The sequence below is a fragment of the Phocoena sinus genome, chromosome 8 (assembly GCF_008692025.1).
Source record: "Phocoena sinus isolate mPhoSin1 chromosome 8, mPhoSin1.pri, whole genome shotgun sequence".
Taxonomy (NCBI): Eukaryota; Metazoa; Chordata; class Mammalia; order Artiodactyla; family Phocoenidae; genus Phocoena; species Phocoena sinus.
The window spans coordinates 63,737,419-63,751,893 of NC_045770.1; the positions used below are offsets into that span (position 1 = coordinate 63,737,419).

The 14,475-nt window shown below is 39.3% G+C and overlaps 1 protein-coding gene across 3 annotated transcripts in view; it reads right to left on the minus strand.

Moving 5' to 3' along the window:
* The window catches only part of DENND5A (DENN domain containing 5A), a 109,556-nt gene that overhangs the window by 52,826 nt on the left and 42,255 nt on the right, over positions 1–14,475 (minus strand). For 2 of the 3 annotated variants that reach the window (XM_032641656.1, XM_032641658.1), the window contains exons 4-5: positions 12,122–12,779; positions 2,347–2,534 (exon numbers count right to left, since the gene is read on the minus strand). In XM_032641656.1, the coding sequence (XP_032497547.1) occupies positions 2,347–2,534; positions 12,122–12,779 (846 nt within the window). Of the gene's footprint in view, positions 1–2,346; positions 2,535–2,962; positions 3,146–12,121; positions 12,780–14,475 lie in introns of all 3 variants that reach the window. The other variant, XM_032641657.1, reaches the window with a different exon arrangement.

The following is a 14,475-nucleotide window of genomic DNA, read 5'->3' on the forward strand; positions in this document are numbered from 1 at the left end:
GTGAAAGGAAAGTCAAAATGGAGTCAGTATTTCTAAGAGAGATCTCTAAAATGGAGCCGGGAAGCCATTAAGGAAGTACAATGTTTGCATGACTCAGCCTGGATGGAAGCTGACCTTTCGACCTGATGAAGAACAGAACACCAGAACACCTGCCAGAAACTCAAGATACTAATCAGACCCTTACCCTAAACACAATTCGTGACAGTCTGTATACTAACAAGACCCCTACCCTAAAAGAACCTGTGATTTCTTAAGGACAGATAATTTGACTCGCATCAGAGTCGATCACAACTCTCACCAGGGCAACTTTTAACAACCTCGTGGTTTTTGTCTTTATAAGCCCCTGACTCTTTCTCTTCCTCGGAATACTCTTTCAGGGTTAACTGAATCTGTGTCTCCCCAATTGCAATTCTTAAGTCCCGAAATAAACTCTGTTCTTTTTGCAGCCTCCTGCATTTTTTTTCGCTGACATTATTTAGATCTTTTCTTCCTTAATTAATCTTGTCCCAGCCCAAATAGCACAAAGCTCTATAGATTCAAAGGAGGCAGAAATGGAAAAAACTACAAGGAAGACATTATGATTCTAAAACCAAAGGCAAGGGACTTCCTTGGTGGTCCAGTGGTTAAGAATCCACCTGCCAATGCAAGGGACACGGGTTCGAGCCCTGGCCCGGGAAGATCCCACATGCTGCAGAGCAACTAAGCCCGTGCACAACAGCTACTGAGCCTGTGCTCTAGAGCTCACGAGCCACAACTACTGAGCCCATGTGCCACAACTACTGAGGCCCGCGCACCTAGAGTCCGTGCTTCACAACAGGAGAAGCCACCACAATGGGGAGACCGCGTATCGTGGCGAGAGGTGGCCTCCCTCGCCACAGCTGGGGGGAGCCTGCATGCAGCAACGAGGACCCAATGCAGCCAAACATAAATAAATTAAATAAATAAATTTTAAAAAGAAAAAAAGAATCCACCTTCCAATGCAAGGGACGTGGGTTCGATCCCTGGTCGGGGAACTAAGATCCTACATGCTGTGGGGCAACTAAGCCCGTGCGCTGCAACTACTGAGCCCACACGCTCCAGAGCACGTGCGCCACAACTAGAAGGCCCACGAGTTGTAACTGCTGAGCCCACGCACTGCAACTAAGACCCGACGCAGCCAAACAAATAAATAAATAAAAATAAAACCAAAGGAGAGAGAAAAAGAGATGCAATTGACTATAGCTTAAACATTATGGGTATGATCTAATTATCAGGCATGTTCATCAAGATGGCTGCCCAGACATGCCCAACAATGTGAATGCTGCTTAGATCCAATTCCATGAGAACGGTCTCTTCTTTGGAGGTCCTCTTACTCATATTCCTCAGCTATACATAAAAATCTTCCCCCAAAAAATCATTGGTGGAAGGATGAGACAGAGTCATGTTGATACCAGTGTGTGCATAGTCCAAAGTCTTCTTCCCAGGCCTTGCTGTTGACTACGAAATTCAGAGTAGGAAAGGCCTTCCCCCAGCTAGTTTCATACAAGCCACAGAATGACCAAAAGAGGTAGACCAGTTCTCTTGGTAATTCTAGGAAAATAAAAACCAAGACCATCTTGTTTCTAATGATGCTTTAAATCTATTTTAGAATGAAGTAGTAAATAAACAAATATATTTTTTAATCAATTATTTTAGTATTTGAAACAATAGGAAAGAGGAGCAGGCCATCTTCACAGCAAGGGAGGAGAAGCATTCTCTCAAGGCCTTCCTTATCTTGAGCAAGGAAAGTTTTCAAGGCTACATTCAGTACTACAAGAATCACTATGATCAGGTCAACTTTTACAGAGTAACTGTGGCCTATAAAACAAAACCACTGATTTATTAATACATGTCTGGCTACTAAAGCAGTTATAAAACTATATTATGTGGAATTTCTTTAAAAAATAGGGGGTAGAAAGTACAGAAGTAAAATACAATTTAAATGTATGATAACTGTTAAAGCTAAGTATTGAAAACACAGAGATTCACTATGCTACTCTTCTGTGTAAGTTTAAACTTTTACATAATAAAAAGATTTTCTTAAAAATACGTAAAATATCATGTTTGAAAAAGGCAGTTCACAATAGTATAAACAGAGATTATTATAAAAGTATGTCAGGTGATAGAGGAAACAGGTGTTTCTGGAATTATATAAATTGAGCTAAATGTTCAGTGTTTTTACTTTTTTCCTGGAAAGTTGTTTGTGTTCCCCAAAATAAAAGAAAATAAACTTGGTGATACCACCCTGGGCTCATCCCAAAGCCCTTCTCTCCCAAATCCTGTGTCAGGGCCACAGGCACCAGCACCCAAGCTCCACGTTTTTCTCACCTCTTGAGGCAGCTCCAGTTTTGACCGGTCATCCAGGCCATTGGAATGCAAGCCCATCAGGTATGGCACAGGAGCATCTAAGAAATGTAGGAGAGAAGCTGGGAGAATAGGAACATAGACATGCTGCCACTGGAAAGGAAACATGAGAGCTGTAATTGTCTCCGCCACAGTCATCAGTCTCTGGTAATCTAGGTCAAAAACAAAACACACACAAAACCAGTCAAAAACAAGGTACTTGCTTCTCAAATAGTAAGTTAAAATCTTCAACACAATTTCACATTTAGAAAGGAACAGGATAAACTTCAGCAAGGGTATGCTCAGAGTATGATTCCCTTGTGGGTATCAGAGAGACAACCCAGAGACCTCAATGGACCACAAGCTGAAGTATACCCCCCCACACACAGGTCCATGCTAGTAATAAAATTTAATATAGAAATACAATTTAGAAAAAAATACAATAGGTATCATAAATAGTACCTTGCTCCAAATACTAAACCAGAATGTTAAGTAGATTCTCTTCAGTAGAAGGAGAATGGGGAAGTGGAACAAAAAGAAAAGGAACAGTGGTCTACTCTCTGTTCAGCATGAATGTCAAAACACCTCATTTACCACTCACATGTCTGCATTCTACAAGGAGCTGATGTGAACTTTGACTTCAAGATCAAGCCAAAGAACCTTCAAGCATGCAGAGGCTGGTTTTCCACACTAGCCAAGTCTGCCTTCCACCTGGCAACCTTTCTTGAATGGTAACAGCATGAAAGTGTCGTTTTAACACTTTGATTAAAAGCTCCCCTAGAACCTGAAAGACCCAGAAGATTGACTTTCATTACTCAAAACTCTTATTCTAGGTCAGAGAGCATATCTTGGAAGAGAAGCTTGTGCTCAAAGCTTAGCTTTTCTTCAGAATGCAATTTCTAGACTTGTTTTATTTTTAAAATGAGTAAAAAATACATCAGCAAAGCCAATACAATAGATTGAGATTTAACACATTACTATTTACAAATGGTATGATGGTTTCAGACACTTAAAGACAAAGTAGGAACATCCATTTTAAAATCATATGAGTAATATCCTCCTGGAATGGCTGATTTCAAATGAGTTTTCACAGGAGTTAAACAGTTTTATGCACTAAAAACTCAGCCCACCATTTAAGCAAATCCCAGCTTGGTTCATAAATGAGTAATAAATAACAAAAAGCCTTCCAGAGAATGAAGAAGAATGAGTAGGAAGTGAGCAGAAGCTGATATATATCAACTAGGTTTTAGCAAAGCATCCTTTGTGCTCACCAATAAAACTTTGGAGCAGCTTACCACCTTGCTCCTGGCTAAGCATGACCTGGAAATCGTTTTTTTTTTTAACTAGTAATGCAAATAAATAAAAATTGATGACTAAAACTTCATCATCTCAAACATTTTGAGTACACTCTAAGGAAGTGCCTCACGCTTCTTCGGGGAAAGCTAAGGCATTTGACAGATAATAGATAAGTGATGTAAAACAATCAGTGGGTAAAACTGAGCTCAGAGATTTGGTCATCAATAATGATTTTTTAAAAAATACAACTGATTTAGCAGAAGGACAAAAGAGCACAAGCTTTTCATAGTCACTAAAATCAGGAACAGACTGATAAGAGTTCAAGAAGAAAGTCGATCTCATTTTTCACTGTGCCCCACAAAGCACTGCCATTCCCATATTAAAGACTATTTGGTGAGGACCCTCTCCCAATTGAAGCAACAACAAAAATATTTCCCAAATTACAAAATAAAATAAAATAAAAAACTCTTTCAAGGATTAAATAGATAATCTATATAGCCTTTCAGAAAAAGTATTTACTCCAACGTGAGAGTAAGCAACAACTGAGGAACAAAATTTAGGCCACTGCAAGTTCGATCTTCAGCCTCTTCTGAGATATCTCAGTTCCATGGGGCACCTGTACAACTTTGCTCGTTATCTTTCTGTTGAAATCTTCCTGCTCTAGGATTATTCTAACAATTATTATTAAGAAGAATTCTAATGATTCTCTAGGCGAGGCCTCAGTTTTTGTATCTTTCACCTCTCTTTTCTAGATATGAATGCCTGTAAATCTACTAAGAGCAATAATCTTGAGAATCTCAGACATGATAAGAATATACTTTAAAATTCAAACTTAAGATGATCAAAAGAATGTAAAGGTGTGGGAGAAAACCTCCAAGAGATATTTAAAGCTGAAGGTCCAGTCTTACTGTGTCCCAACACTGGCACTTAAACACACATTTTGAATAAATATTACACTGAATAATTTCTCCCCCCGTTTCAGTGTACACACACATATAGACACACACCATTTCTGGGTTTTTTTATAAAAAGGCAGGAAGGAGCAAGGCCTTTCCAATCATGTGAAAACCAAAAAGCTGCTTCTTTTACCGAAAGTCAATAAAGCAGGTGCTACTCCTTTACGTGGCTGGCATTCCTGACAGGTCTGCTCAGAGACAAGAACATCTCATAGGGGTCCAACAGACACTGAGTAAAGGAGTCCCTGAAATGCCTTCCTCATGAGGCTTCCTGGACACTGGACTGCTCCTTATAGTGTACCTAGTTACAGTGTCAGGGAACATCTATCTACTCTCTAATCATGAAACAGGGCATGCTGCAGTCTGAAGGAAGGGGCTTCCTCTGGTCCATAAAAGCAGGCTTTTCAATAGCACAGACATCTAGTTCTGGTTTTTCCCTACTCTTCAGGATGAGTCTAATCCAGTATCTGAAACTCAGCCCACTTATTTCTGCTAGAGTGGGTAACCTTATTCGCCTCAGATTGAAATCCCTGAAGAATTCCCTGTGATGCACTTGAAAGTGTGCTATTCTTAGAAACAAAACACTTTAGGGGATGAGAAATCATCTCCCCTTTCAAGGCTAAACTGCTTTCCATTTATATGGTTTGGTTTTACAGATACTAGAAACTTGGAATTTTATGGCCTCTCTGGTCTGAGTTGTGGGTTTCGTTTTCCCTACATTTTTGTATTTTAAAAAAGCAACAACTCATCTTGAAGGATGGCCTAATAAACCATGCCTCCGGGATCCATCAAACCGTGGTACCCACACTAGGATGCTGACCTCCCAGAGCTGTAAGCAACAGCACAAAATCCATTTCTATACACCAGTACAAACGATAAAATCAGTACCTCCTTTGCCATTGCCTGTCTCTGTGCTCATCATTCCAAGAAGGTGAAACTAATAAATAGGAAACAGATGAAGGTCATCTGCATCCAGAGAGTTTTAGCCAATCAAAATCAACTGGAAACACTTCAGCTCGAGGGAACTCTGGGTTTTCTCACAGCTCCCATGATGCTGTAATGAGCAATTACTTTTAACAAAAGGAGATAATGCAAAGCATACTGGGATTACAACCACTTCTGAGTGGTGAAGAGAGAATAATCAGCACATTCTTATGACTTCTCTCTGTGCAGAGAAAGACATTAGACTTGGGATCACTTTACAGATAAGTTCACTCCTAAAACAAACTACAGGGACGTTCCTGCAAATCAGAAATTGAATTAGAAACTGTCCTTGCATACTCACACTTCTGTGAAAATTGTATGAACAAGGATGTTTCTCATGCAATCTTTGTTCTTAGGAAACAACTTAATCTATGTCCTGATATCTCCAAGATAAACTGTTAAATGAAAGAAGGTATAAAATAATGATTAGTATGCTCCCATCTGTGTTGTTTTTAAAAGGTATACATGCTGTATATGCAAGGAAACAGGAAACAGTGATAAGTCTTAACACGTCACTGTACATACACCCTTTTGTAATATTTTAAATTTCTACCATATGACTGAAATGCTTTTTTTCCAAGTTTTACTTTAATATACCATATGTATATCAAAATGTATATAACTTAATATTATAATTAATACATGTGCAACACAACATTAAAAATAGTGCATTATATAAAAGTATTTAGGAGGAGGGCATGAAAAAAAATCAAGAGATTATTTCACTAGGGTAGGATTTTAGATCAAAAAGAAAGGGAAACAGGGACTTCCCTGGTAGCGCAGTGGTTAAGAATCCGCCTGCCAATGCAGGGGACATGGGTTCGATCCCTGGTCCGGGAAGACCCCACATGCCGCGGAACAACTAAGCCCGTGCACCACAACTGCTAAGCCCATGCGCCGCAGCTACTGAAGCCCGCATACCTAGAGCCCGTGCTCTGCAACAAGAGAAGCCACCGCAATGAGAAGCCCACACATCGCAACGAAGAGTAGCCTCTGCTCACCACAACTAGAGAAAGCCCGCACAGCCAAAAGAAAAAACATAAGGGAAACATTCAATTCTCTCTGCACTGTTTGTCCACACATTATTTATTTGTTTTAAAAAACTATTATTTCATTAGGGATGCACAAGAAACTTGATCTCCGGCTACCACAGGAAGCAGAGAGGAAGGAGATTTCATTTTATTCCCTTTAAAATTGTTTTGATTGCATGCCTTGAGTTTGCATTACTTTTGCAAAAAAAATCACCAAAAACTAATGCAAGGTTATGTATAAAATAAGTTACAAGGATACATTGTACAACGTGGGGAATATAGCCAATATTTTATAATATGTATAAATGGAATATAACCTTTAAAAATTGTGTGTCACTATATTGTACGCCTGTAACTTATATACTATTGTACATCAACTATACTTCAATTAAAACATTAATTAAAAATACTAATGTATGCATTTGTTTCCAAGCTTGTCTGCACTAGTTGAACTTATTACTGGGTTGTATAATTTAACCAAATATTATGTAAATAAATGGTAAGATATGAGGACAATAAAAAAGAACTGTTTCTCTGAAAACAAAATTAAATGCTTTAAAAAGATTCAGTAAAGCAAAGTCACTAAAAATACAGCAATTGAATTAGGCATATCACTTAAGTGCAAAAAACTTGGGAAAACTAGCATCTACTATGGTTCTTTTGCAAGGTCCTTTAAAAGTTCTCGCTCCACTTTAAAAACTGGAAAACTCAGTGAATGAATTATGGGTGAGATTTATGCAAGAGAAACAATGCAGACCCCTGATTAGTGGATCCATAATCAAAGAAAATGCACAGACACTTCATCAAAAGATTGGTGATTATACAGTCATATGGTTTAAATTAAAATGTTTAAGGGATGTATATATCCTTTTAGGATTCCCAAACTTACGTGACTTTTTCAATTATCGAATTCACTACCCCACTAAATCACTTCAGATAAAGAACTTCTGTTCCCTGTATAATTTTTAAACAACCACTAAAAAACATGCTATTAAAGAAAAACTATCTCTATAGGGACCAAAGAACAAATATTATCCAGTAGTAAATAAAATGATCTACACATATCTTAATAAAAAGATTTTCCCTAAATAATACCTCTTTTCTATTCAGAAGGCAGGACATGTAGTGGGCAACACCAACTCTGAGTGTGGATGGCATGTTTTTCGAGGGCCAGAGAGATTTCCATCCACATGAGTTCTCTGAATCATAAATAAAAATTACTTCAAGAAAACCAACCTGAATTGTTTCAAGTACTCTATTCACAATAGAGAGCACAATCTACATCCAATAAAAGGCAATCCACTCCATTTTAGCCTCAGCCATGCTCAGCAATGCCCAGGAACTTTTCGGAAAAAGTTTTTTTTAACCATGCTAAGCATGACTTTTAGGTCCTGAGTTCAATTTGATTCTACACACAAACCTTCTCAACTGCCTTCAAATCTCTTAAAATTATTATGTATACAATAACCCACATTCTGGGAAATATAAAAAGGAGCACTGAAGGAAAAAATGTTACCTACCATATTTCTGGTTTTAATCCTCCTTTTCTCACCTTTAAACATCCCCAGCTGCATCATAGGTATTAAAACGTTACTGCACATTTTAATACCCTATCTGGTTTGGTTTCTCCTCTGTTCTGGTCTAAACCAGACAGTCTTCACTACTCAACCAAGTCTCTGTTTCAAAGTACAGTTGACCTTTGAACAACAGGGGGGTTAGGGGTGCCTACCACCCACACAGTTGAAAACCCGCATATAACTTTACAGGCGGCCCTCTGTATCCACGGTTCCACATCCAAGGATTCAACTAACCATGGATCATGTAGTCCTATAGTACATATTTATTGAAAAAAATCCACATATAAGTAGATCCGTGCAGTTCAAACCCATGTTGTTCAAGGGTCAACTGTTTTGCCCAGCTCCAGTCAAGAAACAGTAACTAAAAAAGCAACAAGAATTGTACAACTCTATACTTCACCCAGAGACAGAAATCTGAAACATCATTATTTTAAACAAGTTGAAAGTAAAACCTCAGGAACCACATTTTAGTCAACAGATGCTTTTGTTCAGTCTGCAGTGTTCAACAAGAACGTTGTTACCAACGTTTAAAAATCAAAAATTTGGGGCTTCCCTGGTGGCGCAGTGGTTGAGAGTCCGCCTGCCGATGCAGGGGACACGGGTTCGTGCCCCGGTCTGGGAGGATCCCGCATGCCGCGGAGCGGCTGGGCCCGTGAGCCATGGCCGCTGAGCCTGCGCGTCCGGAGCCTGTCCTCCGCAACGGGAGAGGCCACAACAGTGAGAGGCCCGCGTAACCCATAAAAAAAAAAAAAAAAAAAAAAAAAAAAAAAATCAAAAATTTCACGTAAAAAATCTGGGTCCTCATGAAAAATTGGAAGACCTAGTAACATTAGGCCAGCATTTCCACAAGGAATTAATTGGAGCTAACTAGTGGCTGTCCACTTTAGATGGGGTACATGCTCTTCAATTCAACATAGTCTCCATTACTTCACCTTCAGAATCCAACCATATCATACCACTTTGCTGTTACCTCCCTAGTCAGAGACAACATAATCTCTCACTTAGATTGTTAAAATGGCCTCCTAACTACATTATTCAGACTCTGCCCATGGACCAAATCTGGGACATCTGACCATCAAAATAATTAATCATAGTTATGGCCTATATAACCTACCGAATAAAATAAAAATCTGTGAGTCCATACGATAATAAACAAACAAGGGAGAATGAATTGTTCTTCCTCACAGTAAAATGCAACCATCCTGGTAACTGGTTTAGACTAGAATCATCAATGGATGTTAAAGCTATTAGGCAAAATTTTGAAGAGAAACAGTATATTTAAAGGGTTTCTCCCCACAAATTACTTCTTAATTACAAAGGGAAAAATGATAACTTTCCAGTTAAGAAACTCAGCAGACAGCGTCTTAACCAAGTGATCAAATTAACATTACCAAAAATGGGACAAATGAACACCATGTGCCTCCTATGATGATAAACAGACATTATGTGCCTCTAGATACAATGCACTGAGAGAACCACAACATCACTTCTGTGATATTGCAGCCAAAAATTTATAACCTGAATCTAGTCATGAGGAAACATCAGACAAACTGAGATTGAGGGACATTCTACAAAATACCTTGCCTGTACTCTTCAAAAATGTCAGTCATTAAAGACATGAGGAATTTACTACTAAAAGCAATGCATGTTACTGGACTAAATCCTGGACCAGAAATTTTTTTAAAAAATTATCATTCACTTTTATGTGAAATCTAAAAAATAAAACAAACTAGAGATTATTAAAAAAAAGAGACTCACAGATATAGAGAAGAAACAAGTGGTTACCAGAGGGGAGAAGGAAGAGGGGGAGGGGCAATATAGGGGGGTAAAGGATTAAGAGGCAAAAACTATTACGTATAAAATACGCTACAAGGGGGACTTCCCTGGTGGCACAGTGGTTGGGAATCTGCCTGCCAGTGCAGGGGACACGGGTTCGGGCCCTGGTCCAGGAGGATCCCACATGCCGCGGAGCGGCTGGGCCCGTGCGCCACAACTGCTGGGCCTGCGCTCTGGAGCCCGCAGGCCATGGTTGCTGAAGCCCGTGTGCCGGGAGCCTGTGCTCCGCAGCGAGAGAAGCCACCACAGTGAGAGGTCTGCGCACCACAACAAAGAGTAGCCCCTGCTCGCCGCAACCAGAGAAAGCCTGCGCGCAACAATGAAGATCCGACACAGCCAAAAATAAATAAATTTAAAATAAATATATAAGCTACGAGGATTTACTGTACAACACAGGGCAGCCAATATTTTATAATAACTATAAATGGAATATAACCTTTAAAAATTGTGAATCACTATGTTGTACACCTGAAACATAATTTTGTGTATCAACCATACCTCAATTTTTTAAAATTTATCATAACAGACATTATTGGACAATGGTAAAACCTGAATACAGTATTGTTATTTTATCAATGTTAGATTTCCTAAATTTATTAATCATACTATGGTTATGTAAAAAAAATGTTCTTGTTCTTATGAAATAAAAGCTGAAGTATTGAGGAGTCAAGGAACATGGAGTCTACAATGACTCTCAATGGTTATGTTCACACACATACAGAGATACAGAGGGAACGATAAAACAAATGTGGCTAAATGTTAATAACTGGTGTATTGTGGGAGAGTGTACAAGAGTTCTTTGAACATTTCTTACAACTCTTCTATAAGCTGGGAATTATTTCAAAACAAAAAGTCAAAACTCTTAAAACCTCCGATGACTAAGCATCTCAGAGCAACAAAGTCCTTACAATGGCCTACAGGACTCTGTACAATTTGGCCTCCTGTTAAGTCTCTAACACTATCTGCTACTACACTCCTGCTCTCTCACACCATGATATCTACCAGGCTTCCTCAATGTTCTTGAACATACCAATCACATTTTTGTCTCAGAACCTTTCTACTTCCTGTGCCCTTTGCCTGGAATACTTTTCCTAGACATTACCATGGGTTGCTCACAGAGGCCTAACATAATCACTCTATTAAAAATTGGAATTTCCCTTCCCCCAATACTATCTTCCTTCCTGTTTTATTTTTCTCCACAGATCTTATTACCACCTTACATACTACATATTTTATTTATTTATTTAATCACCTCTCAAAAAAAAAAAAAAAGGTTGGGGGGGAATTCCCTGGCAGTCCAATGGTTAAGACTCGGCGCTTTCACTGCCAGGGCCCAGGTTCAATCCTTGCTCGGGGAACTAAGATCCCACAAGCCATGAGGCCAAAAAAAAAAAAAATCACCTCTCTTTCCCCACTGAAATATAAGTTCTATTATAGCAGGGATTTTTATCTATTTTGTCCACCCTGAATCTCTAGCCCCTAGAATAACTCCTGACACACAGCAGATACTGAATAAACATGTACTGAATGAATGAATTTTGTTACTTATCTGGCTCCTTTAATAAACATTTGTTTCCTTCTGCTCTATTTTACTGTTTTGTCCAAATGTGCTGCTCACCATCACTTAACCTCTCATTTATAAAAACAATTCAGTTATAACAAACAGACAACATAAAAAAGCAACACATCCTCATTTTCTCAAATATAGGAAGGATCATCGTTATTGTCAGGCTGAGGAAGGGGCAGAAATAACTCTGCAGAGTGACAGAACAAAACTGATGGAAAGTCAATTTCCCATGACCATCAACTCCTGCCTCCTCTTTTCAGCATCAATCAGACATCAGGAGGCAGGGTTCCCCTCCCAGACTGGAGTGCCCAGCAAAAGGCCACGATGATAGCCAATTAGAAATGGTAGACCTCTCATGTTCCATTAATTTGCCATCCAGCACCTACCTGCAAAAGATCTGAGTTTTGCTCAAACTGTAACAGCCCTTGTCCTTTACAGTCAGCCCTACCGTATCTGATATGGAAAGAAGAGAGGCCCTATGAAGGGAGAGAGCTCTAGTAAGCACTGACTTACGCTGTGAGTAGAGCAGGATTTGAAACTCCAGAAGGGCACAAGTAAAAAGTTGAAACACATTCTCCACCCCAAGCAGTTCAAAGACCTCTTTGACAGGAAAGTCGAATAAGGGAAGCTCATTGGTACTTGGTCTCTGGCAGACAATTGGCCCATAGACCCCAGAAAACTTCAAGGACCGGCCAGGAGGTGGGAGTGGCACCTCGTAGAGTACATTGTATATGTAGCTCTCTAGGGGCAGTGGAGGGGGCTGAGGTGAAGTGACTGCCTGGTGAAGTTGTTCCAGCACACTCCGACATGCTTTCATGAAGGACATGGGCGTGATGAGGCAAATGCACTTAGAGACGTAGAGCGTATCCCGGCTAATGTCGTAGGAGTTGAAGCGCTGCAGCTTGGTCCCAGGAGTGCCTTCACCATCCTCCATGTCACTGTGGTCTCGGCCATCAGCAAGGGGAGCATGGAGGACATCATACTCAGCATTATGCATGTGGTAGAGGGTCTGCATTGCACTGCAGATCTGCTTGCTAGTCACCTCCTCATAAAATGTGAGGGAAAACCCAAATGTCCGAGAGCCATCCTCCCTTGTGATAATAAAGGCATGGAACTGAGGCTCCCTGGGATCAGCCTGGGTCTTGAATGCCAGCCCTTTGGGCATGCATAGCTGCAAAAGACACAAGGAAACAACTGGTGAGAACACTCACTGCTGATCCTCTTCTCAGAACACCATCACTACTTATTTACTTAAAGAGCACCTACTGTGCTGGGTGCCTGGGATATAAGACCAACACAGCAAAATATCTGCCCTAAAGACCTCCCATTCTAAGACACACAAGTAACTAAAATTATAATGCATTTATCAAGGCTATACAGAAATATACACAAAGTGCTAGAGGAACAAAGAACAAACAACTCAGTCTCAGCCTTCATCAGAAAAGGCTTCAGAGATGAGCTTATGCTAGGATTCATCAGGTAGATAAGAGAAAGAAGGGTATTTCAGGGGCATGAAGAAAATGCACAAAGGAGGTAAAAGAAAGCTTGGAGAATTTCGGTAGGTGGTTAAGCATGACAGCATGTATTAGGAGATGATGCTAGAAATATATCTAAAAACCAGACAGATGCAACTTCATACCTAAAAATAAACAAAGTTTTAGATTCTATCAGCTCACAAGATTCTGTCATCAATAAAATCTTCTCTTTTCATAGAAAAAAAAAAAAGGGTGTTCATTTCATGTAATGCAAGGAGATGACATAATTAGGATAAAGAAGCACTTTTTTCACTTTAACTCAGATGGGTTATACAAAGAAACTTGGGTAGCTAATCTAACTGACCTGAATCAATCAGTTTCCATTTTCCACTTTTCCACAAACCTGGCTATACAAAGGAACTAAGAGGAGCCTGGGTTAACAAGTACAAGGAGCTACATTATGGTATATCCATTACCCTTGAACTTGACTTCTCAAAGCCTAAGTGTTTCTAGAATATAGTATGTTAAAAGGAAATAAGCACTGGACTAGGAGTCAAAAAACTTGAGGCTCTCTACGATTCAGTTTCCTCCCCTGTGAAATGAAGATAATACAGTTTACTCTGCAATGAAGATAATACAGTTTACTCTGCGTACTTCACAGGGTTATTGCATGCATCAAACAAGATCATCCTCAAAAAGCTATTAAAAAGTAACAGAGGCAGTACAAAGATATGGTTAAGAGCAGAGTTCTGGAAACAGACTATGGTATTTAAGCTTGCTCAACTGCTCCTTAGCCATATGACCTTGAACACATTACTTAACCTCTCTGGATCTTAGTTTCCTCACCCATAAAATATGTGTCTGTGTCTGTGTGTGTTTACTTAATATTATCTACATAAGGGGTATTGTGAGGATTAAATGAGCTAATTCATGTATAATACTTATCACAGTGCCTAGCACAAGGTGAATACTCAACAAACGTTAGCTTATTCATGGTAGTATTCGTCTACAAATTTAAAATGCTGCCCTATCTAAAATTATAATAAAAACACCCATTTCTATCATATTACTCAGATATATACAATACAGATGAAAACTGCTTTAAACCTCACTTATTGTGTAAAATCAATGCTATAAGCAACCAATAGCTCAATCTCACAAAAAAAGTTCACTGACCCAATACTATGTATTTGTCTGACTCAACAGAAGCACCTTGTGACTTTTGGTATATCTGATATATTCCAAATATTTGATATAGTGATCAAAATGCAGAATCACAAACAATATGCATATAAGAAGTTACTGATACTTGGTGGAACCACTGCTACCATAGTCTGAACTCACAATCCTACTGTGAATTACTCCGTAAATTATCTGACACTTATAGCTAAC